The sequence below is a fragment of the Phyllobates terribilis genome, unplaced genomic scaffold, assembly GCF_046119375.1.
Source record: "Phyllobates terribilis strain yellow unplaced genomic scaffold, ASM4611937v1 Scaffold_12__6_contigs__length_324123572, whole genome shotgun sequence".
In the NCBI taxonomy this organism is placed as follows: domain Eukaryota; kingdom Metazoa; phylum Chordata; class Amphibia; order Anura; family Dendrobatidae; genus Phyllobates; species Phyllobates terribilis.
In genome coordinates this window covers 157,924,638-157,952,416 of record NW_027362772.1, presented here as the reverse complement: position 1 = coordinate 157,952,416, position 27,779 = coordinate 157,924,638, and the positions used below count along the sequence as shown (strand labels likewise).

At 48.6% G+C, this 27,779-nt stretch overlaps 2 protein-coding genes across 8 annotated transcripts in view; one reads left to right on the top strand and one right to left on the bottom strand.

Annotated features, from left to right (window-relative positions):
* Positions 1-10,899, bottom strand: part of LOC141172338 (oxysterols receptor LXR-beta-like) — a 47,921-nt gene extending 37,022 nt beyond the window's left edge. For 2 of the 3 annotated variants that reach the window (XM_073656437.1, XM_073656436.1), the window contains exon 1: positions 10,739-10,899. The gene's annotated coding sequence lies outside the window, so the exon portion shown is untranslated. The remainder of the gene's footprint in view (positions 1-10,738) is intronic. The other variant, XM_073656438.1, reaches the window with a different exon arrangement.
* A 13,902-nt stretch (positions 10,900-24,801) lies between these two features.
* LOC141172335 (testicular acid phosphatase homolog) overlaps positions 24,802-27,779 on the top strand; it is a 125,380-nt gene continuing 122,402 nt past the window's right edge. Inside the window, exon 1 of one of the 5 annotated variants that reach the window (XM_073656431.1) lies at positions 24,802-25,184. In XM_073656431.1, the coding sequence (XP_073512532.1) occupies positions 25,080-25,184 (105 nt within the window). In that variant the 5' untranslated portion in view covers positions 24,802-25,079. The remainder of the gene's footprint in view (positions 25,185-27,779) is intronic. The other 4 variants (XM_073656434.1, XM_073656428.1, XM_073656427.1 and 1 more) reach the window with 4 other exon arrangements.

Below are 27,779 nucleotides of genomic sequence, written 5' to 3'. Positions count from 1 at the left end.
CAATAATTTGTTTGTACACGATACATAAAACGTTCAATCACTCAAGTATCTTTCAGCGTTAGAAATCAAGCGATGCTTCCCCAAAATGAACTTTTCGGTCATTTACCAAAACTTTAGATCAGAAGTAACCTAAGAGGAAATATAAGAAGAGCTGTGTGTGCGTCTACGGGTCAGTCTCCAAAATGCCCTCTGACATAGATTCTGATTGCAAAACATGTGAACTCTGACCTGCATCTACTGACGCCCTCATAAACCACAAGGACGACTTTCATTACTTTATACGTCTGCAGGTTGGTGGCCTCTTTCTTACAAAGTCAACCAAGGATCACAACATCAAGGAAGCCCCTCCCGACCCCAGATCCTCATCTGCACGGTGGTCACCAGACTGACTTTATAATTGAGCGTTTTTCCTTCAATCTACTTGTGGAGTCTACTTCATTTATCATCACATATGTTATAAGCAGTAACATGCAGAAGCCCCTGGAAAAATCAGAGCAAAGCAAAACGCGAGACTGCCAGACTATAATCCAAAAGGGACTTTCTGAATGATGGTGAACCATTAGGATTTTGGCTTTCAATTGGTATGGTCTTATTAATATTGTACAGATTTGTGTAAGTGACTTCATAATTGTGCATTGCCACAGTATGGTTCCTGGCATACCGAGCTCTGCTACCTTACTGGGCTATGCTACATTGCCACTGTATACTTCCTGGCATACCGAGCTCTGCTATCTTACTGGGCTATGCTACATTGCCACTGTAAACTTCCTGGCATACCGAGCTCTGCTACCTTACTGGGCTATGCTACATGGCAACTGTATACTTCCTGGCATACTGAGCTCTGCTACCTTACTGGGCTATGCTACATGGCCACTGTATACTTCCTGGCATGCCGAGCTCTACTACCTTACTGGGCTATGCTACATGGCCACTGTATACTTCCTGGCATACCGAGCTCTGCTACCTTACTGGGCTATGCTACATTGCCACTGTAAACTTCCTGGCATACCGAGCTCTGCTACCTTACTGGGCTATGCTACATGGCAACTGTATACTTCCTGGCATACTGAGCTCTGCTACCTTACTGGGCTATGCTACATGGCCACTGTATACTTCCTGGCATGCCGAGCTCTACTACCTTACTGGGCTATGCTACATGGCCACTGTATACTTCCAGGCATACCGAGCTCTGCTACCTTACTGGGCTATGCTACATGGTCACAGTATGCTTCCTGGCATACCAAGCTCTGCTGCCTTATTGGGCTATGCTACATTGCCACTGTATACTTCCTGGCATACCGAGCTCTGCTACCTTACCGTGCTATGCTACATGGCCACTGTATACTTCCTTGCATACCGAGCTCTGCTACCTTACTGGGCTATACTACACGGCCACTGTGCCTTCTGACATACACAGCACTGTACACTGCCACACAGTGTGCTTCCTGACATACCAAACATTGCTACCTAACTGGGCTATACTACATGGCTACTGTGTGCTTCCCGACATTCCCAGAGCTTCTATATTGCCACAGTAGTCTTCCTGACACACCAAGCTCTGCTACCTTACTGGGCTGTGCTAAATCGGCACGGCGTGCCTCCTGACATACTGGACTTTGCTACATTACAGAACTCGGCTTTTTTTGGCTACATGAGTTTCCAGATCCACTCTACTACAACCTTAAGCCTTCTCTTCCATGCCCTTTGCTAGACTCTGCTTCTTTGGCCTCCCAATGCCAAATCTCCAGCTCAACTTCTCCAGTTTCTAGCTAGTCTCTACAGCTTCTAATGTCCTAACTGGACCACCAGGGCTGTGGAGTCGGAGTCGGTGTCCTGGAAATTGAGGAGTCGGACGTCTGCGGACCACCCTTCTGCACTGAAGTTTTGAAAATCTCCCCTATCAGTAGAGACATAAATTAATTTCCCATCTCACTTTAGGTATAACTTTACACCTATGTCATTGAAGAGTTGTTTTTGGAGCGATAGAGGCTTAAATTCTATATAATTTCCTTTGAATCCTTCGTCAGGATGCCCGCAGCAGTTTATGGCAGATGCAGTCTTACATTTGCATTCAGACCGAATACCAAAGACTGCAATAAAGATCCCGGAGTTTCTACGAAGGAATAATCATGATGTAAGGAGCGGTACTTTCCATGGAATAGAAGTTATACTCTCAGGTCACATTTATATCCAGTCCTCACAGAGAAAACATACAAGTAAATCATCAAAGATGATGTAAGAGTCGTGCGATGGAAGCTCCGGCGCAGATGTGAACCTCGCCTTCCAGGCATTATCTCACAAATCACGGTGTCATTTGGATGTCAGAACGTTCAATTACTACACATTTTTCACATGTTTTAAGTCATCGCCCTATTAATAAAAGGCTTCTGCGTGGAGTTATTTCACTTATATGCAGAGAAAAAAAGCGGATGATGATTACTCAACCTACTCACCGGCAGCAAAAACACCGTAAAAACAAGCAAAAGGTGGAGTAACTTAAAGGAAATCCCTCAGCCAGGGACAAATTCACACTGTCTATGATTCTGGGCAGTATAAATCTAATGACAGGTTCCTTTTAAAGAGAATCAGGCAGGTTTTTGCTACCTCATCTGAGAGCATGAAATAGGCAAAGAAACCCTGAATCAAATGATGTATCACTTAGTTTACTGGGTGCAGCTGTTCTAACACAAATCAGAGTTCTGTGTACATAGTCTATAAACAGTGAGCTACTTATCACAGGAGGGGGCGGAGTCAGACTAGCATGCACATGCTGTTGTAGTCTTGGCAATGATACACTGAAGGTACAGTAGAGACCAAAAGTTTGGACACACCTCATTTAAAGATTTTTCTGTATTTTCATGACTATGAAAATTGTACATTCACACTGAAGGCATCAAAACTATGAATTAACACATGTGGAATTATATACTTAACAAAAAAGTGTCAAACAACTGAAAATATGTCTTATATTCTAGGTTCTTCAAAGTAGCCACCTTTTGCTTTGATGACTGCTTTGCACACTCTTGGCATTCTCTTGATGAGCTTCAAGAGGTAGTCCTAGAATATAAGACATTTTCAGTTGTTTCACACTTTTTTGTTAAGTATATAATTCCACATGTGTTAATTCATAGTTTTGATGCCTTCAGTGTGAATGTACAATTTTCAAAGTCATGAAAATACAGAAAAATCTTTAAATGAGAAGGTGCGTCCAAACTTTTGGTCTGTACTGTAAACAGCAGCACACAACCTGACATGTGACATCGTTGAAATCTGCATTTTAACCCCTACCTTATGCTGTCCTCAGATTAAAACAGCAAAAATCTGCTGACGGATTCCCGTTAAAGGATCATTCTCACCTTCTATGATGGATGGATTTATGAAGTGCTGGTAAAAACAAGCAACTTTGCACATCATTTTAATAAATTTTGATCCGTTCTCCCACTAGCCCTAATTTTTTTTTTTGATTGGACATTTGTAGTGCGTTTACAAGCTCTTTACTACTGAGCTTGTAAGCACTGCACTAAAGCTGGGCAGGACTCCCGGGCCAGCTTCAGTCCCATTGCGCTTCCAATGCAGCCTCATATAGCAGCCGTGGGAGTGCACGGTTCAGACTTGTAGCATGACTATGCTGTTGGCTTGAACTGTCAATCATTCAGGAGAGACCGTCCCTCAACAATCAGGAAGTCGGGAGGCTGGAGAACTGTGTGAACGCCTGAAAAATGGAAGATGGAAAATCCCTTTAGAGTGGTTTGCCCCACAAATAACATTTATCACATAACCACAAGATAAATGCCTTGATAGGTTGGAGGGTCCCACTAATCACTACAACAGGGGTCCCAAGCCGCCCGGCAGTAATATAGAGTATGAATGCAGCCAATCCATGGGACCGCCAAAAACAGCCGCTTTAGACAAGTAAGCTTGGACAGTGGAAACGCATTAACACCGTGGCCCAGATTCATCAAGACTGGCTTTTTCAGTCTTTACTAAAAGTACGTTGGCGCAAGATGTGCCAACATTAAGGAATTTTAGGCATAGCAGAGACTATTCTTATGTGCGGGCTGCGCTCACGGAAAGGAGGAGATCCGGAGACTATAAACAAGTTTTCGTATTCACTCCCAACGCGTTTCGGCACCTTTCTCAAGGTAGAAAAATTGTTTTTTTTACCCTGAGAACGGTCCGGTGGCGAAACGCGTTGGAATGAATACAAACCCCTTGCTTATACACTCCGGGTCTCCTCCTTTCCATGAGCGCAGCTCGCACATCCTGACAGTCTCCACTTGGCCAGACCGCTACTTGGACAATACTCTCCTCCAGTGATGGGTCTGCCCCTACGGCACATCAGGCTTCTACCAGGGTTGTCTCCTTTCACATCCCCTACAGGTGAGCGCTACCATCACACTCACACCCATCTTGTTCCTTACGGTACTGCCCTATCTGTGCGCCTTTGTCCCATTCAGATCTTCCCAAAATTGATGAATTTGGGTCATCTTTCCAATCCCGTGCACCACTGCAGGAAGAGCTCTCTAGTCAGGGCCTGGACTATATTTGTGCCATAAATTACGCCACTTTTTGGCACAAATCATGATGGAGCTGTAGGCCGCACTTCTCCTAGCTAAATTTTTTAAAAATTGAGCAGAGCTGGCGGAGCCACAGAGTTGCAAAGTTTTTGGGCAAACATTTTGCAAGATTGAGTTTTGCACCACCTTAAAAATCTGCAAAAAAATGTGAAAAAAAAGAGGACAATGAGAATTCATATAAATATGTAGGAGATTATGAGCATTAAGATGTGGAAAATATGAGATAAGGGCTGAGTGTGTGGGGGGCGATGGATCTGACTCATTGCAGCAACCAGTGCACATTCATGAGCTGCCTCTATTCACATCCAGGACCAGGGATACACTGAGCCTCTGTCTTTGTAGCTTAGATATACAGTTTGATTAATAAAAGAACGTTTCAATGAGTAATCAGCATATTTCACACAACTGTGCAGCAAAGAAAAATGTCATGTACAATTCTGGAAATACGAGGAAAAGCTCCCAATAAATAATGCAAAGAGATTTTATACTATTGTATGTATGCAAAAACTAAACGCCAATTCATCTATCCTCTGAAACAGATTGCAGCCGATTCATCAATTGACACGTTTCAAAAAGTCACAATTTTTTTGTTCATACAAATGCACTCCAGCACCCCTTTCCCTTGGGGTGTTTTTTGTGTGCAATTTTTGAGACATTGTAGCGACTTTTTGCTCTAAAAAGGCGCAAAAGAGGGGGGAAAAAAAAAAGAGCATTTTTAATTTAATAATATTTTAATTGCATCTTTAGTATTCTAATTGCTGCCTTCGTTCCGCGGAAACTCAAGTTTAATTGAACATGCTAATTAGGGGGCTTGGTGAACCCTTGATGTGGCTAAAAAAGCATTAATGAAACACAGTAGGTCCCTCTCCACAAGTATAAACGTTACTCCTTAGACCCCAATCAGAGGCCTCTCTCATCCAGCCAAATCAGATCTCATGCTTTGCACTGAGGAGGGGCAAATATCCCGAAACATGTGTCTGCAAATTAAGATTGTGGTTTGGCTTTTATCCCAAGTCATGTGGGTAAGCTCGTTAAAGGGTCGATATCAACTTTTAGGATTGCTACTTCTAATAGGTGGTGCTAGAGTTCAAGTCCTCTTCCTGTCTGAAGAGGCAATTTGCACATTTAAATTTCCCAGACCACTATATGGCCTAGAAGTCTCCTTACACGGGCATGTCACTCTCTAAAATGATCTAAGGGGTAATGTTTCTCCTTGTGGAGAGTGACGAGCCAGGCCTGGCATGTCAGAGTGAGGAGACTTATACACCATGCAAACTCCTATGGGAAATTAAATATGCAAATTGCCTCTTCAGAGAAAATGAGGATTAGAACTCTAGTGCCACATACTGAAAGTAGCAATGCTAGAGCTTGAATAGCATACAAGTCTCCTCACTCTGACATGCCAGGCCTGGCTGGTCACTTCCCAAAAAGGAGAAACATTACCCCTTAGATCCCAGTCTTAAGCCTGTCACCTAGCGAAATCAGATCTCATACTTTGCACTGACGAGGGGCAATTACCCTGAAACACTGTCTGCAAATTAAGATTGTGGTTTGGCTTTTATTCTAAGTGACGTGGCAAGGCTCGTTATAGGGTCAATATTGACATTTAGGATTGCAACTTCTAATAGGTGGCTCTAGAGTTCTAGCCCTCTTCCTCTCTGAAGAGGCAATTTGCATCTCTAAAAGGAGAAACATTACCCTTTACATCCCAGATGATAAACTGGAATACATCTCTTGGCAAAATCCCATGAAACACAACCAGAAGGTTCCACTTTATAGATTGGTTTTGTAGAAAATTTGGAAAACGTGACACTCAATTACCATGAAAAGTGACGTCAAAATCCTACAGGAACACTTTATAGCAGGATGGAAACATTGTATCTATTCCTTTACCAGATAAAAAGATTTTGTTTTCAAAACAAAATGTAAACAAATATTAACCCCTTGGGGGACAGAGTCCATTTTTCCCCCTTTAGATTTTTCCTTCTCACTTTCCAAGAGCCATTACTTTTTTTTTTTTCCAATGATATTTGCTGCATGATGGCTTGTCTTTTTTTGGGTTTCCTCCAGCAATTGTGCCTTTTTTATTTAGTTGTTTTTCAGACACTCATTTTGTGGAAAAGCTAACATCAACTTTGTTCGACAGGTCAGTACGCTTAGAGCGATGACAAATTTAGAGACAATTTTTATGTTTTACTTCTTTTATAAAAAAAAAAAATTGGGGTTACATGCAATTTTTTAACTGCTTTCACTCCATTTTTTGGCGAGACCAAGTGATCAAAAAAACAAATCCGCAATTATGTCATTTCAATTTTTTTTCTTATGATCGTGTTTTAAGATTTTCCAAAAACAAGATTGAAAAAAAAAAAAAAAAAAAAGACTACCTGCTCTTTAGGAAAATCACGACTGAAGCGCATTGGGAATGAATCGCGTTCACTACATGGGAAAAATAATATATATTAGTTTGGGCTGTTATGGATACAATCAATACCAAATATGCTTTTTTTCAAAGAAAAAAAAAAGGGGGACGATTTGAAGGAGTATATTTACATTAATTGTTCCTTGACTTAAACCTACAATCACTTTATTGCTTTTACTTCTGTATTGCAGTGTGATGTCTGGGTTTCATAGGAATATTTATATGGCAACTCATATGCCAGGATTCAGGGGAACACTTTTATGGTACCGTCACTACGAAGCCCTAGAATAAGGGGTCATTAGGACAACTTTTATATAGTGAATGCCACAGAGTGGCTTCCTATCACCATGAACTAGAATATTAAATGTCCCTATAAAGGGAATCTGCCAGCAGACATTTGCTATTTAATCTGAGAGCAGCATTACGTAGGGGAAGAGAGCCTGATTCCAGGGATGTGTCATTTACTAGCTGAAGTTTTCAAGTTTTTATCAGCAGGAGATTATCACTGCCTGACTAGGTCTCACGTGTACGGAAGTCATCTGTATAACCCCGCCCCCATCACTGATTGGCAGCTTGATGACACCGTACACAGGAAGCTACGAATCAATGGTGTGGGGTAATACACAGTTCAGCATTTGAGAAAAGTGATCGGCGAGCCTTCCCGAGAGCAGAGGGAGGGGAAAGTGATCGGCGAGCCTTCCCGAGAGCAGAGGGAGGGGAAAGTGATCGGCGAGCCTTCCCGAGAGCAGAGGGAGGGGAAAGTGATCGGCGAGCCTTCCCGAGAGCAGAGGGAGGGGAAAGTGATCGGCGAGCCTTCCCGAGAGCAGAGGGAGGGGAAAGTGATCGGCGAGCCTTCCCGAGAGCAGAGGGAGGGGAAAGTGATCGGCGAGCCTTCCCGAGAGCAGAGGGAGGGGAAAGTGATCGGCGAGCCTTCCCGAGAGCAGAGGGAGGGGAAAGTGATCGGCGAGCCTTCCCGAGAGCAGAGGGAGGGGAAAGTGATCGGCGAGCCTTCCCGAGAGCAGAGGGAGGGGAAAGTGATCGGCGAGCCTTCCCGAGAGCAGAGGGAGGGGAAAGTGATCGGCGAGCCTTCCCGAGAGCAGAGGGAGGGGAAAGTGATCGGCGAGCCTTCCCGAGAGCAGAGGGAGGGGAAAGTGATCGGCGAGCCTTCCCGAGAGCAGAGGGAGGGGAAAGTGATCGGCGAGCCTTCCCGAGAGCAGAGGGAGGGGAAAGTGATCGGCGAACCTTCCCGAGAGCAGAGGGAGGGGAAAGTGATCGGCGAGCCTTCCCGAGAGCAGAGGGAGGGGAAAGTGATCGGCGAGCCTTCCCGAGAGCAGAGGGAGGGGAAAGTGATCGGCGAACCTTCCCGAGAGCAGAGGGAGGGGAAAGTGAATATGATATGGATATTGAGATCGCCTTTAAGTCATTTGTCGGGGTGCAAGATACGGAGATCCCCTTTAAGTCACTCATCGGGGTGTTAAATATGGAGATCCCCTTTAAGTCACTCATCAGGGTGTAAGGTAGTGTGACATTCGGGCAACACAAAAATATTGATATCCTCTTAGATATAAAAACAAAATAAGATTTATTATGAATTGATTTTTTAACCCTTTTTTAAGGTCTTGTTCGGACGTCTGTTTATCACATGCGTTTTCTGTGGTTATTCTCGTGGCCGTGTATTTTTTTGTGGACCGCGTGTACATTTTTGTTTTTCAAAATTACCAATACAAGTCTATGTGTCTGTGAAAATCACAGACAGCGCACGGATGGCGTCAGGGTACAGTCCGTAATTAAACCTGTAGTGGGCTGGAGAAGCTTCGGAATTTATTTCATATGTGAAAATCACGGAAAACACCGACAGTAAAAAAAAAATGACTGAGACTCTGATCCAAAACACTAATGAAAATCAGAAGGTTTTGTTCACACGTGAAAAATCACAAAAAGTTCCAGGAACATTAAAAATAAGGCATTAAGGCAAAACCCGACGCGTTTCGGACATGGAAATATCCTTACTCAGTAACCCCACATTCTCTGTAACCCTGAAACACGCCAGAGAGACAGATTTCTATCGCTGATGTATTTGAAGCACAGACGTTTTCTGGACTAATTTTCTTTTTAGCTTGCAACAATGTATCAGCGCAAGATATACAACGGTCACATGGCCGGCCAACCGCACAGAGGATAGATGCGAATCGTGGCCTTGTACGCATTGCAACACTGTCACCATCCAGCAGTCTGCAGTCACTTGGAGCGTCTGCAGACTTTTCTTCCGAGACCGGACAACCCCTTTAAATGGAGGTAGAAAAAATGATGCAAACCCAACCATGCAGGAGTTACCCAGGGCAGATAACCTGGCTCCAGTATCAGTAGGTGAGAGGAGCTGCACCAGTCCTATCGGATAGGACAAAGCAAACCAACGATACCTGGAGAAAATCCCCTTAAGGGCAGCAAGGTCTGATTAATGGATAGATGGGGCTCCGGTGTAAGGTGTGTGTGTGTGTGTGGGAGGGGGGGGGGGGGGTGCTCCTCAACTGTGAAATTCACCCTGCTTGACCCAAAAATCATCAGCTTTACTCACCTGCTGCTACCTCCCCGCTGTCTTGGTGTGAGCACTGCAGACGACCACCAGGGTCAGCAGTGACCCCAGCTTCATGTATCTGCCACTGCCCTATCGTTGCTGATGCTGCAGTAGTGGTGACGTCGTAACTACAGATTGTGAGCGCTGCAGCCAATCACAGCGGAGACCGCAGTTTACTGAACTGCCGCACCCCACCAATCTTTCTTGATGCAGCAGCAGCAGTGACGTCACTACTACAGCACGATAGTGCTGCAGTCAATCCCTGGGGTCAGCGGAGACCCCGGCTTTACCCACATGTCGCTTACCTCCCCAATCTTAGTTGATGTGGCAGCAGTGGTGACGTCGTAATTACAGGACGTGAGCACTGCAGGCAATTACTAGGGTAAGAGTTAACCTCAGGGTTACTTATCTTCCGCTCCCCATCTATACTGCGGTGATGCCATGACTATATCACGTAAACACTGCAGACAATCACTGGGGGTCAGTTGTGACCTCAGCTTTACTTAACTGCCACAACGCCGTCTTTGTTCATGCAGCAGCATCATGACTACAGGACGTGAGCGCTGCAGACAATCACTAGCGTAAGCGTTGACTCCAGGGTTACTTACCTTTTGCTCCCGATCTATGTTGCGGTGATGCCATGACTATATCACGTAAGCGCTGCAGACAATCACTGAGGTCAGCGGTGACCCCAGCTTTACTCACCTGCTGCAGCCCTGTCTTTGTTGATGCAGCGATTCCATCACAACTACAGGACTTGCGTGCTGCAGCCAATCACTTGGGTCAGCAGTCGCCGTTGATCGACTGCAGCGCTCATGTACTGTCGTCGTGGCGTAATCGCTGCATCAAAGGATGCAAAGTCGAAGATGCCACAAAATACACTGCGTTATGTGATGTGATAAGGTGACAATGCCGATAAATGAGGAGGGGTTTACAAATAATAACAAGGTCATGTGATCAAAACGTCATGGTGACCTCACACCGGAGAGAAGTGACGTCATGCGCCCGGTGTGACCCGGTGACAGCTGACACTCGGCCCCCAGCGATCACTGCTGTAGCTCCGCCCATCCAGGACTCCATGTCCTGCAGCTGAGAGGGTGACATTACCTGCCTTCAGGTGTCCCCAGCAGCCCCCAGCCCCGGGACCCCGCTCCTCCCCGGTACTACCTGCCCTCCTCTCCCGGTGCCGCCGCTGCCGCCTCCTCCTCGGCGTCCTCCCATCCTCGGCTCCAAAACTCTTCTGCAACAACTTCGACCTCTCTTCCGCGAACCAGCGTGACACTTCCGGCGCTGGCCCCGCCCACAGGCAAGGCTCAGGGTTTCCCAGGCCTCCGACAGCCAATCAGGAAATAGCAGGGCATTGACCTCGCACGAGAACAGTGGGCGGAGACGCCGGCAAAGACTGACAGGCGGCTCAGTCAATCAGAGAAGCTGTGTGTAACTAAGTGCGTCACCGCTCTGTACTGAGCCCGTGGGGCTGTAGTCGGGGGCAGCACTGGTGCTGTAGTCGGGGGCAGCACTGGTGCTGTAGTCGGGGGGCGCTGCTTCCTGCCACAGGGAGCTTTAGAGCATTATTTTTCTTCATTCTGGCTTAGAGGGGAGCTCCACTTTTGGTTATGTTCACCATTCACCAGATATATGTTGTAAAATGTTTCTATTTGGCTATGGGGGTTAGGGAGTCTAATTTCCCATTTTTGGGGGCAGTTTATGGTTTGGTTTATTGGATACTAGCAGGAAAATTTGGATTGTGGCAAATATTACATTCCCTAGGTTAGGAGCAGTGGGGCGACAGTGTTATGTCACGTGACAGCAGCTGCAGCCTTTATTTGATGAGCAGGCCACTGATCGGTTGCAGCGGTCACTTGACACAACAATATCATTTGCATCAATTCCTCATTACATCGAGGCATCCATACCATAAGGCAAAGAAAGTAGCCCCCAACCATGAGGCCCCCTCACCATGGCACTGGTGGACACAAACAGAAGAGGGCCCCTGTGCAAGAGCAGTATACGGGTCCTGTGGCGTACCGCTACTGCATGAGTCAGTTGGGCCCAGTGTCGGCTCCAGGCTCTCCCCCACCCGGCATCCTGGATGCTGATACAGTTGAAAGCAATGACTGAAGATTGCACCGTCAGCTCCCCCTCCATCATTCTCTCTGCGCGTCCGAGCTCTGACATCTCAATGCAGCGTGCCGAGCAGTGCAGAGCTCACACCACACGCTGCAGGGAGACCGGAGCAGCAGGGGAACCAAGAGAGGTATTATGGTTCATTTTTTTGTAAATCAGTGGGGGCCATTATACTGTTTGGGGGGCTAGTGGGGTCCATTATACTGTATGGAGGACTATGTGGCACTCATAATACTGTATAGAGGACTATGTGGGGCCCATTATACTGTACGGAGGACTATGTGGGGCCCATTATACTGTATGGAGGACTATGTGGGGCCCATTATACTGTTTGGGGGGCTAGTGGGGTCCATTATACTGTATGGAGGACTATGTGGGGCCATTATACTGTATGGAGGACTATGTGGGGCCCATTATACTGTTTGGGGGGCTAGTGGGGTCCATTGTACTGTATGGAGGACTATGTGGGGCCATTATACTGTATGGAGGACTATGTGGGGCCCATTATACTGTTTGGGGGGCTAGTGGGGTCCATTATACTGTGTGGGCCATTATGCAATGTGGAGGATTGTGTTTGGGCCATCATACTGTGTGTAGGTAGCCATCATACTGTGTGGAGGGGTGTAAGGGCCATTATATTGTTTGGAGGGCTGTGTTAGGGCAATATACTGTATGAAGGGCTAGTGGGGTCCATTATACTGTGTAAAGGGTTGTGTAGGGGCCATCATACTGTGTGGAGGGGTGTAAGGGCCATCATACTGTGTGTAGGGGCCATCATACTGTGTGGAGGGGTGTAAGGGCCATTACACTGTTTTGAGGGCTAGTGGGGTCCATTATACTGTATGGAGGATTATGTGGGCCCATTATACTGTATGGAGGACTATGTGGGGCCCATTATACTGTATGGAGGACTATGTGGGGCGCATTATACTGTATGGAGGACTATGTGGGGCCCATTATACTGTATGGAGGGCTATGTCGGGCCCATTATACTGTATGGAGGAAAGTGTGGGGCCCACTATACTGTACGGAGGACTATGTGGTGCCCATTATTCTGTATGGAGGACTATGTGGGGCCCATTATACTGTATGGAGGACTATGTGGGGCCCATTATACTGTATGGATGACTATGTGGGGCCCATTATACTGTATGGAGGACTATGTGGGGCCATTATACTGTATGGAGGACTAGTGGGGCCCATTATACTGTATGGAGGACTATGTGGGGCCCATTATACTGTATGGATGACTATGTGGGGCCCATTATACTGTATGGAGGACTATGTGGGGCCCATTATACTGTATGGATGACTATGTGGGGCCCATTATACTGTATGGAGGACTATGTGGGGCCATTATACTGTATGGAGGACTAGTAGGGCCCATTATACTGTGTAGGTCATTATGCAATGTGGAGGGTTGTAATAAAAGATACCTGGGCAATTGTACAATAATATATGGAGATAGCCATATAAGCATATAGAAGGGACCTATTCGGAAACATGACGGAAAAAAACAATAAAGAAAGCCAAACAAAATATGTCAAAATGCACAAACTAGTAAAATTAAAAAACCTTTATTAATGATATGGATGGGTCAACAGGTGACACTGTAGAAACAGGCGCTCACACTTGATAACTATACATAATGTAAAATATTTGATAATAATACAAATCACATGGACCAAGGCTATGTTACGGATCCGGGTGGTGGAACCTCTGTGCTGCGGTGCAAGGACGGACCCAGAGGGGCGTAACTAAGTATCAACTCGGAATGACACTGGTCGTACGGCGGCTAACGACTCCGTGACCAGGGAGGGACCGAGCAGAGGGACCAGGAGCTACTCTGGGGACGACCTTGTAAGGGAGCAGGTGACTCCCACGGTACAGATGGCAGGGACTGACCGGAATTGCAGATGGGCACAGCAGGCAGGCTGGCGAGCAGAAGCCTCCAGGTAGGCTATCCGGTAGACACGGCAAGTGACGGCAGGAGTCTCTAGGTAGGCTGGCAGGTGTTCACGGCAAGTGACGGCAGAAGCCTCCGGGTAGGCATGGCAGGTAACAGGCGAGTGCTCCCAGGTGAGCGGGCTGGCAGGTAACAGGCAGGCAACAGGCAGGTGCTCCCAGGTGAGCGGGCTGGCAGACACGGCAGGCAACAGGCAGGTGCTCCCAGGTGAGCGGGCTGGCAGACACGGCAGGTAACAGGCTGGCGGGCAGGACTGGTAGTCAGGCTAGCAGCGGGACCTGAGAGCTGAAGTAGAGGTAAGAAACACTGTGCAACAACTTTTGCTCGGGCACGTCCATTTTGGAAGAGGTGCCTTATATATGGGAGGGCCCTCGGCTATTGGCCGGGGACTCCTTAGGACGGCGCGCGCGGCCCCTTTAAGAGGGAGGGAGCGCACGCGGCCCCTTTAAGAGGGAGGGCACAGTGCCCGGGGAGCTGCGTGCGCCGGCAGCAGGAAGAGGAGCGCTGGAGAACGCAGAGCGGGGAGCGAGGAGGCAAGTGGGACGGCGTCTCTGCCTGGCTACAGGCTATATATTCCTAGTTATAAAGAACCAGTATATCTATAGTATTGAGATGTATCACATATGCCAAATATGTCATTTACCTGTAGCTGCTACAACATGTAAAGTGCTAGTGCAATAGATAAATCATTAAATAGTGCAGACACACAGGTAGCGGTCAAAGACGCTCATAATGTAACGGGTCTGGGAGGCGGAACCTCTGAGCAACTATACAAGGGGGCGGTCCTTGTAAGGAAGCGGGTGGCTCCCAGGGAAGACGGGCAGGTAATCACGGCAAGTGACAGGGACAGTCTCTGGGTAGAAGGGCAGGTAGTCACGGCAAGTGACAGGGACAGTCTCTGGGTAGAAGGGCAGGTAGTCACGGCAAGTGACAGGGACAGTCTCTGGGTAGAAGGATGGGTACTCACGGTAAGTGACAGGGACAGTCTCTGGACAGGCAGGTGGTCACGGCTAGTGACGGCAGAGCCTCCAGGTAGGCTAGCAGGCAGGTAGCAGGTGAGCGCTCCTAGGTGAGCAGGCGAGAGTCTCTGGACAGGCAGGTGGTCACGGCAAGTGACGGCGGAGCCTCCAGGTAGGCTAGCAGGCAGGTAGCAGATGAGCGCTCCCAGGTGAGCAGACAAGAGTCTCTGGACAGGCAGGTGGTCACGGCAAGTGACGGCGGAGCCTCCAGGTAGGCTAGCAGGCTGGTAGCAGATGAGCGCTCCCAGGTGAGCAGACAAGAGTCTCTGGACAGGCAGGTGGTCACGGCAAGTGACGGCGGAGCCTCCAGGTAGGCTAGCAGGCAGGTAGCAGACGAGCGCTCCCAGGTGAGCGGGCAGGCTGGTCCATAGACAGACTGACAGGTGTCGGAAGGCAGACCGTCGGACCGCAGGCTTGCAAGCAGGTAAACGGATATCTGGCAGGTATCAAGCAGGAATCTGGCAGGTAACAGGCAGGAATCTGGCAGGTAACTGGAAACGGGACCTGGGGGCTGAAGCAGAGTGAAGGCTTTGCAACAACATTGCTCGGGCACCTCCATTTTGGAGTAGGTGCCTTATATATGGTGAAGTCCTCCGGCCATTGGCCGGGGACTCCTTAGGACGGCGCGCGCGGCCCCTTTAAGAGAGGGGGAGCGCGCGCGCGCCCTAAGCACCGTGGCCGGGAAGCTGCGCGCGCTGCCAGCAGAGCTGGAGGAATACGCCGGGCACAGAGCGGAGAGGTGAGGGGAACAGCGTCCCTGCCTAGCAGGGCGCAGGGACGCCGACGCTACAGTACCCCCCCCTTTAGGCCCCCCCTTTTTTAGGCCAGAGAGAAATTTATCATGGATGAGAGGGGCATGGATGTTCTCCCGGGGCTCCCACGTTCTCTCCTCAGGACCAAACCCCTTCCATTCTACCAGAAAAAAGGTTTTTCCTCTTACCCTTTTGGTGGCCAGAATGTTCTCTACCTCAAACTCGTTCTCAGCGGAAACCGGAGCAGGAGGCGTACCTGTAGACTTGGAAAAAGAGTTAAGTACCACGGGTTTGAGGAGAGATACATGGAAGGAGTTAGGGATCCGTAAGTTGGCCGGGAGTTTTAATTTATAGGCCACCGGGTTGATCTGTTTGATAACTTCCAGTGGGCCGATGAACCGAGGCCCTAACTTGTAGGAGGGAATCTTGAGCCGGACATATTTGGACGAGAGCCAGACTTTATCTCCAGGACGGAATTGTGGAGGATCCAGGCGTTTCTTGTCAGCGTGTTTTTTCATCCGTTCGGACGACTGAAGGAGTGCGGATCGGGTACTCTCCCAAATGGAGGAGAATTCACGAACGAGAGATTCCGCAGCCGGATTGTCCACCGAGGTGGAGACGGGAAATGGGATCCGAGGATGCTGACCGAAGACTACAAAAAACGGGGATTTGGAGGAAGATTCGCTCTCGTGATTATTGTAAGAGAACTCGGCCCATGGTAGGAGATCCACCCAGTCCGAATGGTGGGCATTAACGAAGTGCCGGAGGTAACTGGTCAGGTTCTGATTGATCCGCTCCACTTGACCATTGGACTGTGGATGGTAAGCGGAGGAGAAGTCCAGAGTGACGTCAAGCAACTTACATGTGGCTCTCCAGAAGCGTGAGGTGAACTGAACCCCACGATCTGACACGATGTGGAGGGGCAGGCCATGGAGACGGAAGATGTGGCGGATAAAGTCTTTAGCCAGTTCGGGTGCAGACGGGAGACCCGGCAGGGGAATGAAGTGCGCCATCTTGGAGAAGCGATCAGCGACCACCCAAATGACCGTACAACCGGCAGAGACAGGAAGATCCGTTATAAAGTCCATAGCAATATGCTGCCACGGGGCAGCAGGTACTGGAAGAGGAAGAAGGCGACCGGCTGGCAGGTGTCTCGGAACTTTGTTGCGGGCGCAGGACACACAGGCAGAAACAAAGTCTATTACATCCTTGTGCAGGGTAGGCCACCAGTAATGCCGGGTAATGAGCTGGAGGGTCTTTTTCTGACCGGCGTGGCCAGCTAGCTTGGACGAATGACCCCAGTGTAGGACCTTCTTCCGATCAGGTACAGTTACAAATGTCTTACCGGGAGGGAGACGATTTAGATTCACGGGAGCCACTTGCATTACTCTGGCGGGATCAATGATGTGCTTAGGTTCCTCCTCTAGATCAGACACCAGGAAGGATCGAGACAAGGCGTCAGCTTTGATGTTTTTGTCTGCCGGGCGAAAATGAAGAACAAAATCAAAGCGGGCAAAAAACAAGGACCACCGGGCTTGGCGCAGGTTAAGTCTCTGGGCGCTCTGAAGGTAAGCCAAGTTCTTGTGGTCTGTGTAAATTATTACCAGGTGAAGAGCCCCCTCGAGCAGGTAACGCCACTCCTCCAGTGCCAGCTTAATGGCTAACAATTCACGATCTCCAATAGAATAGTTGCGCTCAGAAGAAGAGAAGAGTTTGGAGAAAAAACCGCAGGTTACCATTCTCCCGGAAGATGACTTTTGGGTAAGTACCGCCCCGGCTCCGGAGGAGGAAGCGTCAACTTCTAGGAAGAATTGTTTGTTGCCGTCCGGACGATGCAGCATCGGGGCGGAGGAGAAGACCTGTTTTAAGGAAAGAAAGGCCTTCTCAGCTTCGGGCGGCCATCTTCTGGGATTAGTACCCTTACGGGTGAGCGCAGAGATAGGGGCAGTCCGGGAAGAGAAGTGCGGTATGAAGAGGCAGTAATAGTTGGCGAAGCCCAGGAACCGCTGAATAGCCTTCAACCCCTCTGGTCGGGGCCACTTCTGGATGGCAGACAGTTTCTCAGGATCCATTTGTAGGCCGGTCTGAGAGATTATGTAGCCCAGAAATGGAAGAGAGGTCTGCTCAAAGATGCACTTCTCATATTTAGCGTAGAGGTGGTTCTGCCTGAGCCTGAGCAGGACCTGACGAACATCCCTTCGGTGAGTAGGAAGGTCCGGAGAGAAGACCAAGATGTCGTCCAGGTACACCACCACGCAGGAGTAGAGAAGGTCACGGAAGATGTCATTGACCAACTCTTGAAAGACGGCAGGAGCGTTACAGAGACCGAAGGGTATTACAAGGTACTCATAGTGGCCGTCCCGGGTGTTGAATGCCGTCTTCCACTCATCCCCCTGACGGATACGGACCAGGTTATACTCCCCACGGAGATCCAGTTTGGTGAAGATTCTAGCCCCCCTCAGGCAGTCAAATAATTCAGGAATGAGCGGGAGGGGGTATTTATTCTTCACTGTAATCTGGTTAAGGCCTCTATAATCTATACATGGACGGAGTGAGCCTTCCTTCTTTTTGACAAAGAAGAAGCCTGCTCCCGCCGGGGAGGTAGATTTCCGGATAAATCCCCGGGCCAGATTCTCCTCAATATATTCTGACATGGACCGGGTCTCCGCTGCGGACAAAGGGTAGATACGCCCACGGGGAGGAGTAGAGCCGGGTATCAGGTCGATTGGACAATCGTATGGTCTATGAGGGGGTAATGTCTCTGCTTCTTTTTTATTGAAGACATCCGCATAAGACCAATAGGGAACCGGTAGACCGGGTAGACTGACTGGGGTAGGAGAAGGACGAGCAGGATGAACTGGAACTAGACAAGTCCTATGGCAGTCCTGTCCCCAGCGAAGGACCTCTCCGGTCTGCCAGTCAAGCACGGGTGCATGTTTCTGGAGTCAAGGTAGGCCTAACAAGAGTGCGTGAGAGAGTCCAGGCAGAACATGAAAGGAGATGCTCTCAGAATGCAGCATTCCTACCTGCAGAGTTATGGATTCGGTGATGAGTTGGATGGGATGTGGTAAGAGGCCCCCATCCACGGCGGCGACAGATAAGGGTACAGCCAGAGGTTTGGTGGGAATGCGGTATTTCTCTACCAGAGACTGAGAAATGAGATTTCCAGCAGCTCCTGAGTCAAGTTGAGCCAGTTCGAAATAGCGGTTCTCTCCGCAGGTGATAGAGACTGACAGCATCAGAGATGGAGAGGGTTTACTTTTGTCTAGGGCGACCTCTCTGAGCGATCCTAGACACAGGCTTTTCCCGACCTCTCTGGGCAGGAACGGATCCGGTGCTTCTTACTGCCACAGTAGAAGCAGCTCCCCTCGGCACGGCGTAAGTCTTGACGGGTTTTGACCATCTTGGTCTGGTCGACCTGCATAGGCTCAGGTGAGTGTGCCTGGGGAGTAACGGAGGGAGTGACGGGTTTCTGGAAGGTGGGGGCTAGACGTGGAAACCTCCTCTCACGGGTAACCCATTGGCGCGCTCCTGGAATCGGATGTCAATCCGGGTGGCAAGTGTTATTAAGTCGTCGAGAGTGGTAGGAATGTCCCGACCGGCGAGTTCATCTTTAATACGGCCGGACAGACCCTCCCAGAAGACAGACACCTGAGCGTCGTTATCCCAGGCCAGCTCCGAAGCAAGGGTACGGAACCGTATGGCATATTGGCCCACGGTGAGATCTCCTTGACGGAGGCGTAGCAGAGACGATGCGGATGAGGTCTTCCGTCCGGGTTCGTCGAAGACTTTCCGGAAAGCCGTGAGAAAGGCTGGCAGGTCGGACACCAGGGGATCTCCTCTCTCCCACAGAGGATTTAGCCAAGCCAGAGCCTCCCCCGTGAGGTGGGACATGATAAAGGCTACTTTGGACCGGTCGGAAATAAACTGGTGGGACAAGAGTTCAAAGTGCAGGGTGCACTGGTTTATGAAGCCCCGAGCTTGAGCGGAGTCACCTCCAAAACGAGGAGGTGCAGAAAACCGGGGTCCGGGACAGGATACCATGGTATTGGTGGGCAGCGGCGCTGCCGGGTTGCGAGTCATGACACTAGCGGTGGTAGCAGGTGGAGCAGACAGAGTGTCCAGGCGAGAGTTGACACTCCGCAGGTGACTCAGGATGGACTCCTGTTGGGACCTCTGACGGGACAGTTCATGACATAGGTCCGAGAGCGAGGGAGCTTGGGTGCCACCGGATTCCATGGCCCGAGCAAACTGTAGCGGGTCTGGGAGGCGGAACCTCTAAGCAACTATACAAGGGGGCGGTCCTTGTAAGGAAACGGGTGGCTCCCAGGGAAGATGGGCAGGTAATCACGGCAAGTGACAGGGACAGTCTCTGGGTAGAAGGGCAGGTAGTCACGGCAAGTGACAGGGACAGTCTCTGGGTAGAAGGGCAGGTAGTCACGGCAAGTGACAGGGACAGTCTCTGGGTAGAAGGACGGGTACTCACGGTAAGTGACAGGGACAGTCTCTGGACAAGCAGGTGGTCACGGCTAGTGACGGCAGAGCCTCCAGGTAGGCTAGCAGGCAGGTAACAGGTGAGCGCTCCTAGGTGAGCAGGCGAGAGTCTCTGGACAGGCAGGTGGTCACGGCAAGTGACGGCGGAGCCTCCAGGTAGGCTAGCAGGCAGGTAGCAGATGAGCGCTCCCAGGTGAGCAGACAAGAGTCTCTGGACAGGCAGGTGGTCACGGCAAGTGACGGCGGAGCCTCCAGGTAGGCTAGCAGGCAGGTAGCAGATGAGCGCTCCCAGGTGAGCAGACAAGAATCTCTGGACAGGCAGGTGGTCACGGCAAGTGACGGTGGAGCCTCCAGGTAGGCTAGCAGGCAGGTAGCAGATGAGCGCTCCCAGGTGAGCGGGCAGGCTGGTCCATAGACAGACTGACAGGTGTCGGACGGCAGACCGTCGGACCACAGGCTTGCAAGCAGGTAAACGGATATCTGGCAGGTATCAAGCAGGAATCTGGCAGGTGACTGGCAGGTAACAGGCAGGAATCTGGCAGGTGACTGGCAGGTAACTGGAAACGGGACCTGAGGGCTGAAGCAGAGTGAAGGCTTTGCAACAACATTGCTCGGGCACCTCCATTTTGGAGGAGGTGCCTTATATATGGTGAAGTCCTCCGGCCATTGGCCGGGGACTCCTTAGGACGGCGCGCGCGGCCCCTTTAAGAGAGGGGGAGCGCGCGCGCCCTAGGCACCGTGGCCGGGAAGCAGCGCGCGCTGCCAGCAGAGCAGGAGGAAGACGCCGGGCACAGAGCGGAGAGGTGAGGGGAACAGCGTCCCTGCCTAGCAGGGGGCAGGGACGCCGACGCTACACATAACATACGTAATGGCTCCCAGGAAATATGTGCGGCACCTGCGGCATCTCCCTCCTCCAAACGTAACGATGGTCATTATGCCCAAAAAGTTCAATTTTAGTTTCATCAGACGACCAGACATGTCTCCAAAATTTAAGGTCTTTGTTCCTGTGTGCATTTGCAAACATTAATTTGGCTTTTTTATATTTCTTTTGGAGTAATGGCTTCTTCCTGGCTGAGTGGCCTTTCAGCCCATGTTGATACATTACTCGTTTCACTGTGGATATTGACACAATCTTACCAGCTTCCACCATCATCTTCACAAGGTCTTTTGCTTTTGTCCTTGGGTTGATATGCGCATGTCGGACCAAAGCATGTTCATCTCTGGGACACAGAACCCGTCTCCTTCGTGAGCGGTATGATGGCTGGACATTCCCATCTTGTTTTTACTTGCGTATAATTGTTTGTACAGATGAACGAGGCAACTTAAGGTATCTTGAAATTGTATCCAATGATGAGCCAGACTTGTGCAAGTCCACAATTCTCTTCCTGATATCTTGGCTGATTTCTTTAGACTTTCCCATGTTACTACACAAATAAGCAGTGTGTTTCAGGTGTGCTTTAAAATACATCCACAGGTGTGTCTCTAATTAACTCAGATGTTGCCAAAAAAACTATCAGAAGCTTTCAAACACATGACATCATCAAATGGGCAGTCCAGAATTGTTTAAAGGCATAGTAATCCTAGTGTATGTAAACTTTTGACTTTTGCAGTAAGTAATAAAAATGCCTTAAAACATTCTCTCTCTCTCATTATTCTAGCATTTGGCAATTATTAAAAATTATGGTAATCCTAATTTACCTAAAACGGGAAAGGTTTATTCTGATTTCATGTCTGATATTGAGAAAAACATGCAGATGTGTCTTTTTATATAGTGTATAGAAACTTCTGGTTTCAACTGTATATAAAGCACTAGATGAAGCCCTAAGGGGACCGCCGTAAACATAAGGCATCACATCCTACAGCAGGATATGGCTTCTATTGAGCTAGGGAGGGATTGGTACATACTTCCAAAAGTAAAATAAACAGTCAGGGAGATTGGACTGTCCGAGTGTTGGCAAAGCCACCTTCTCTCCGCACCTCTCACTTTCCTCGCAGTATGGCAGCAGAGCTACTATCGCTTTGTCTCCTTCTGGTCTGTTCCAGCGCTCTGATATTAGGAGATTCCTCCTTGAGAATAGATAATCTGACCTTTGTGGTTGTGGTAAGTACATCTTTACGGCTTTTTTTCACTCTTGAGAAGATCGATTAAGGGCATATTTTTGTGTCGTTTTGTGAGTTAGTAAGTTTGTGATGGAGTACAGCACAGTCAGGGTTGGTTGGCCATGCCAAGGAGAGTAGTCATGCTAAGATCCTATTAAGTGGTTGTAAACTTCTACCAATGCCCTGGAACTTCTGAAGAGAGAGGCCTTGGTTAAAAAAAAGTAATTGCTTCTTGATAGTGATGTCACGGGTGTCTCAGATGTGACAGACAATCGCTCTGCATCTGGCTGCAGAAGGTCACTGCGTTTGGCATTGCGGACGTCTTCTTAAATCCTTCTCACTTTTGCAGATGTCCCCCATGACTGCCATCTTAGCTTAAACGTTTGCCGGAAAACGTCATTTTTACTGTATACGGTATAAATCAAGGTTCATTTCCTCTAAGGGACTTAAAAAAAAGTGTAACAAACAACAAAATAAAGTTTAAATAAAATTTTGTGATCAGCCCTCTTTTTCCCCCTTTAAATAGAAATAATAATAAAGAAAAACCATCATATCGCCATGTCCATAAAAGATTGATCAAACAAAATATAAAATTAATGAATTTGTATGGTAAACAGCGTAAAAAGAAAAAAAAAAGTTGAAATGACAGAATTGTGGATTTTCTGTCGCTTCATCACCCTAAAAATGCAATTAACCAAAAATGGTATCCATACAACAATGGAGAAATTGCATGACTTTTCACCATTTCACTGCACTTTGTAATTTTATTCTTAATTTCCCGTACATTATATGGTAAAATGAATGGTGTTATTCAAAACTGCAAGTCGAGGAGGAGAGAGGTTACAGAACAGGGACTCGTAATGAATTGGTGGGGAGGACACAGGACAGGGACTTGTAATGAATTGGTGGCGAGGACACAGGACCGGGACTGGTAATGAATTGGTGTGGAGGACATAGGACAGGGACTGGTAATGAATTGGTGCGGAGGACACAGGACGGACTGGTAATGAATTGGTGCGGAGGACACAGGACAGGGACTGGTAATGAATTGAGGTGGAGCGAGAGAGGACACAGGACAGGGACTGGTAATGAATTGGTGGGGAGGACACAGGACAGGGACTGGTAATGAATTGGTGGGGAGGACACAGGACAGGGACTTGTAATGAACTGGTGGGGAGGACACAGGACAGGGACTTGTAATGAATTGGTGGGGAGGACACAGGACAGGGGCTGGTAATGAATTGGGGTGGAGGGAGAGAGGATACAGAACAGGGACTGGTAATGAATTGGGGTGGAGGGAGAGAGGGCACAGGACAGGGACTGGTAATGAATTGGGGTGGAGGGAGAGAGGACACAGGACAGGGACTAGTAATGAAATAGGGGGGAGGGAGAGAGGACACAGGACAGGGACTGGTAATGAATTGTGGTGGAGGGAGAGAGAACACAGGACAGAGACTGGTAAGGAATTGGGGTGGAGAGAGAGGACACAGGAGAGGGACTGCTAGTGAATTGGGGTGGAGGGAGAGCGGACACAGGGCAGGGACTGGTAATGAATTGTGGTGGAGGGAGAGAGAACACAGGACAGGGACTGGTAATGAATTGGGGTGGAGAGAGAGAGGACACAGGACAGGGACTGCTAATGAATTGGGGTGGAGAGAGAGAGGACACAGGACAGGGACTGGTAATGAATTGGGGTGGAGGGAGAGAGGACACAGGACAGGGACTGATAATGAATTAGTGAGGAGGGAGAGAGGACACAGGGCAGGGACTGGTAATGAATTGGTGAGGAAGGAGAGAGGACACAGGACAGGGACTGGTAATGAATTGCGGTGGAGGGAGAGAGGACACAGGACAGGGACTGGTAATGAATTGCGGTGGAGGGAGAGAGGACACAGGACAGGGACTGGTAATGAATTGCGGTGGAGGGAGAGACGACACAGGACAGGGACTGGTAATGAATTGCGGTGGATGGAGAGAGGACACAGAACAGGGACTGGTAATGAATTGCAGTGGAGGGAGAGAGGACACAGGACAGGGACTGGTAATGAATTGGTGAGGAAGGAGAGAGGACACAGGACAGGGACTGGTAATGAATTGCGGTGGAGGGAGAGAGGACACAGAACAGGGACTGGTAATGAATTGCGGTGGAGGGAGAGAGGACACAGGACAGGGACTGGTAATGAATTGCGGTGGAGGGAGAGAGGACACAGGACGGACTGGTAATGAATTGCGGTGGAGGGAGAGAGGACACAGGACAAGGACTGGTAATAAATTGGGGTGGAGGGAGAGAGGGCACAGGACAGGGACTGGTAATGAATTGGTGGGGAGGACACAGTACAGGGACTGGTAATGAATTGGGGTGGAGGGAGAGAGGACACAGAACAGGGACTGGTAATGAATTGGGGTGGAGGGAGAGAGGGCACAGGACAGGGACTGGTAATGAATTGGGGTGGATGGAGAGAGTACACAGGACAGGGACTAGTAATGAAATAGGGGGAGGGAGAGAGGACACAGGACAGGGACTGGTAATGAATTGGGGTGGAGATAGAGAGGACACAGGACAGGGACTGCTAATGAATTGGGGTGGAGGGAGAGAGGACACAGAACAGGGACTGGTAATGAATTGGGGTGGAGGGAGAGAGGACACAGAACAGGGACTGGTAATGAAATGGTGAGGAGGGAGAGAGGACACAGGACAGGGACTGGTAATGAATTGGGGTGGAGATAGAGAAGACAGGACAGGGACTGCTAATGAATTGGGGTGGAGGGAGAGCGGACACAGGACAGTGACTGGTAATGAATTGGTGAGGAGGGAGAGAGGACACAGGAGAGGAAACTTCTGGTTTCAACTGTATATAAAGCACTAGATGAAGCCCTAAGGGGACCGCCGTAAACATAAGGCATCACATCCTACAGCAGGATATGGCTTCTATTGAGCTAGGGAGGGATTGGTACATACTTCCTAAAGTAAAATAAACAGCCAGGGAGATTGGACTGTCCGAGTGTTGGCAAAGCCACCTTCTCTCCGCACCTCTCACTTTCCTCGCAGTATGGCAGCTGAGCTACTATCGCTTTGTCTCCTTCTGGTCTGTTCCAGCGCTCTGATATTAGGAGATTCCTCCTTGAGAATAGATAATCTGACCTTTGTGGTTGTGGTAAGTACATCTTTACTTCTTTTTTTCACTCTTGGGAAGATCGATTAAGGGCATATTTTTGTGTCGTTTTGTGAGTTAGTAAGTTTGTGATGGAGTACAGCACAGTCAGGGTTGGTTGGCCATGCCAAGGAGAGTAGTCATGCTAAGATCCTATTAAGTGGTTGTAAACTTCTACCGATGCCCTGGAACTTCTGAAGACAGAGGCCTTGGTTAAAAAAAAGTAATTGCTTCTTGATAGTGATGTCACGGGTGTCTTAGATGTGACAGACAGTCGCTCTGCATCTGGCTGCAGAAGGTCACTGCGTTTGGCATTGCGGACGTCTTCTTAAATCCTTCTCACTTTTGCAGATGTCCCCCATGACTGCCATCTTAGCTTAAACGTTTGCCGGAAAATGTCATTTTTACTGTATACGGTATAAATCAAGGTTCATTTCCTCTAAGGGACTTAAAAAAAAGTGTAACAAACCAAAAAATAAAGTTTAAATAAAATTTTGTGATCAGCCCTCTTTTTCCCCCTTTAAATAGAAATAATAATAAAGAAAAACCATCATATCGCCATGTCCATAAAAGATTGATCAAACAAAATATAAAATTAATGAATTTGTATGGTAAACAGCGTAGAAAGAAAAAAAAAAGTTGAAATGCCAGAATTGTGGATATTCTGTCGCTTCATCACCCTAAAAATGCAATTAACCAAAAATGGTATCCATACAAACGTCAGCGTGTCATAGCTACATTAATGGACAAATAAAAAAGTTATAGGCCTCAGAAATGGCGACACAATCAAAACATTTTTTATGTAATAATTTGCAGAATTATTTTAATAAGTTAAAAATAAAGTATACAACTTTGGTATTGCTGTAATTGTACTGACCTGGAGAATCATGTTACCAGGTTCTATTAACTGCACAGTGAACACCGTGAAAAAAAAAAACCCAAGAAACAATGGAGGAATTGCATGACTTTTCACCATTTCACTGCACTTTGTAATTTTATTTTTAATTTCCCGTACATTATATGGTAAAATGAATGGTATTATTCAAAACTGAAAGTCGAGAAGGAGAGAGGTTACAGAACAGGGACTGGTAATGAATTGGGGTGGAGGGAGAGAGGACACAGGACAGGGACTATTAATGAAGTAGGGTGGAGGGAGAGAGGACACAGGACAGGGACTGGTAATGAATTGGGGTGGAGGGAGAGAGGACACAGGACAGGGACTATTAATGAAGTTGGGTGGAGGGAGAGAGGACACAGGACAGGGACTGGTAATGAATTGGTGGGGAGGACTCAGGACAGGGACTTGTAATGAATTGGTGGCGAGGACACAGGACAGGGACTGGTAATGAATTGGGGTGGAGGGAGAGAGGACACAGGACAGAGACTGGTAATGAATTGGTGTGGAGGACACAGGACAGGGACTTGTAATGAATTGATGCGCAGGACACAGAACGGACTGGTAATGAATTGGTGCGGAGGACACAGGACAGGGACTGGTAAAGAATTGAGGTGGAGGGAGAGAGGACACAGAGCAGGGACTGGTAATGAATTGGTGGGGAGGACACGGACTGGTAATGAATTGGTGAGGAGGACACAGGACAGGGACTTGTAATGAATTGGTGGGGAGGACACAGGACAGGGACTTGTAATGAATTGGTGGGGAGGACACAGGACAGGGACTTGTAATGAATTGGTGGGGAGGACACAGGACAGGGACTGGTAATGAATTGGGGTGGAGGGAGAGAGGACACAGAACAGGGACTGGTAATGAATTGGGGTGGAGGGAGAGAGGGCACAGGACAGGGACTGGTAATGAATTGGGGTGGAGGGAGAGAGGACACAGGACAGGGACTAGTAATGAAATAGGGTGGAGGGAGAGCGGACACAGGACAGGGACTGGTAATGAATTGGTGAGGAGGGAGAGAGGACACAGAACAGGGACTGGTAATGAATTGTGGTGGAGGGAGAGAGAACACAGTACAGGGACTGGTAAGGAATTGGGGTGGAGAGAGAGAGGACACAGGAGAGGGACTGCTAGTGAATTGGGGTGGAGGGAGAGCGGACACAGGACAGGGACTGGTAATGAATTGGTGAGGAGGGAGAGAGGACACAGAACAGGGACTGGTAATGAATTGGGGTGGAGGGAGAGAGAACACAGGACAGGGACTGGTAATGAATTGGGGTGGAGAGAGAGAGAGAGGACACTGGACAGGGACTGCTAATGAATTGGGGTGGAGAGAGAGGACACAGGACAGGGACTGGTAATTAATTGGGGTGGAGGGAGAGAGGACACAGGACAGGGACTGACAATGAATTTGTGAGGAGGTAGAGAGGACACAGGACAGGGACTGATAATTAATTGGGGTGGAGGGAAAGAGGACACAGGACAGGGACTGATAATGAATTGGTGAGGAGGGAGAGAGGACACAGGACAGGGACTGGTAATGAATTGGTGAGGAAGGAGAGAGGACACAGGACAGGGACTGGTAATGAATTGCGGTGCAGGGAGAGAGGACACAGAACAGGGACTGGTAATGAATTGCGGTGGAGGGAGAGAGGACACAGGACAGGGACTGGTAATGAATTGCAGTGGAGGGA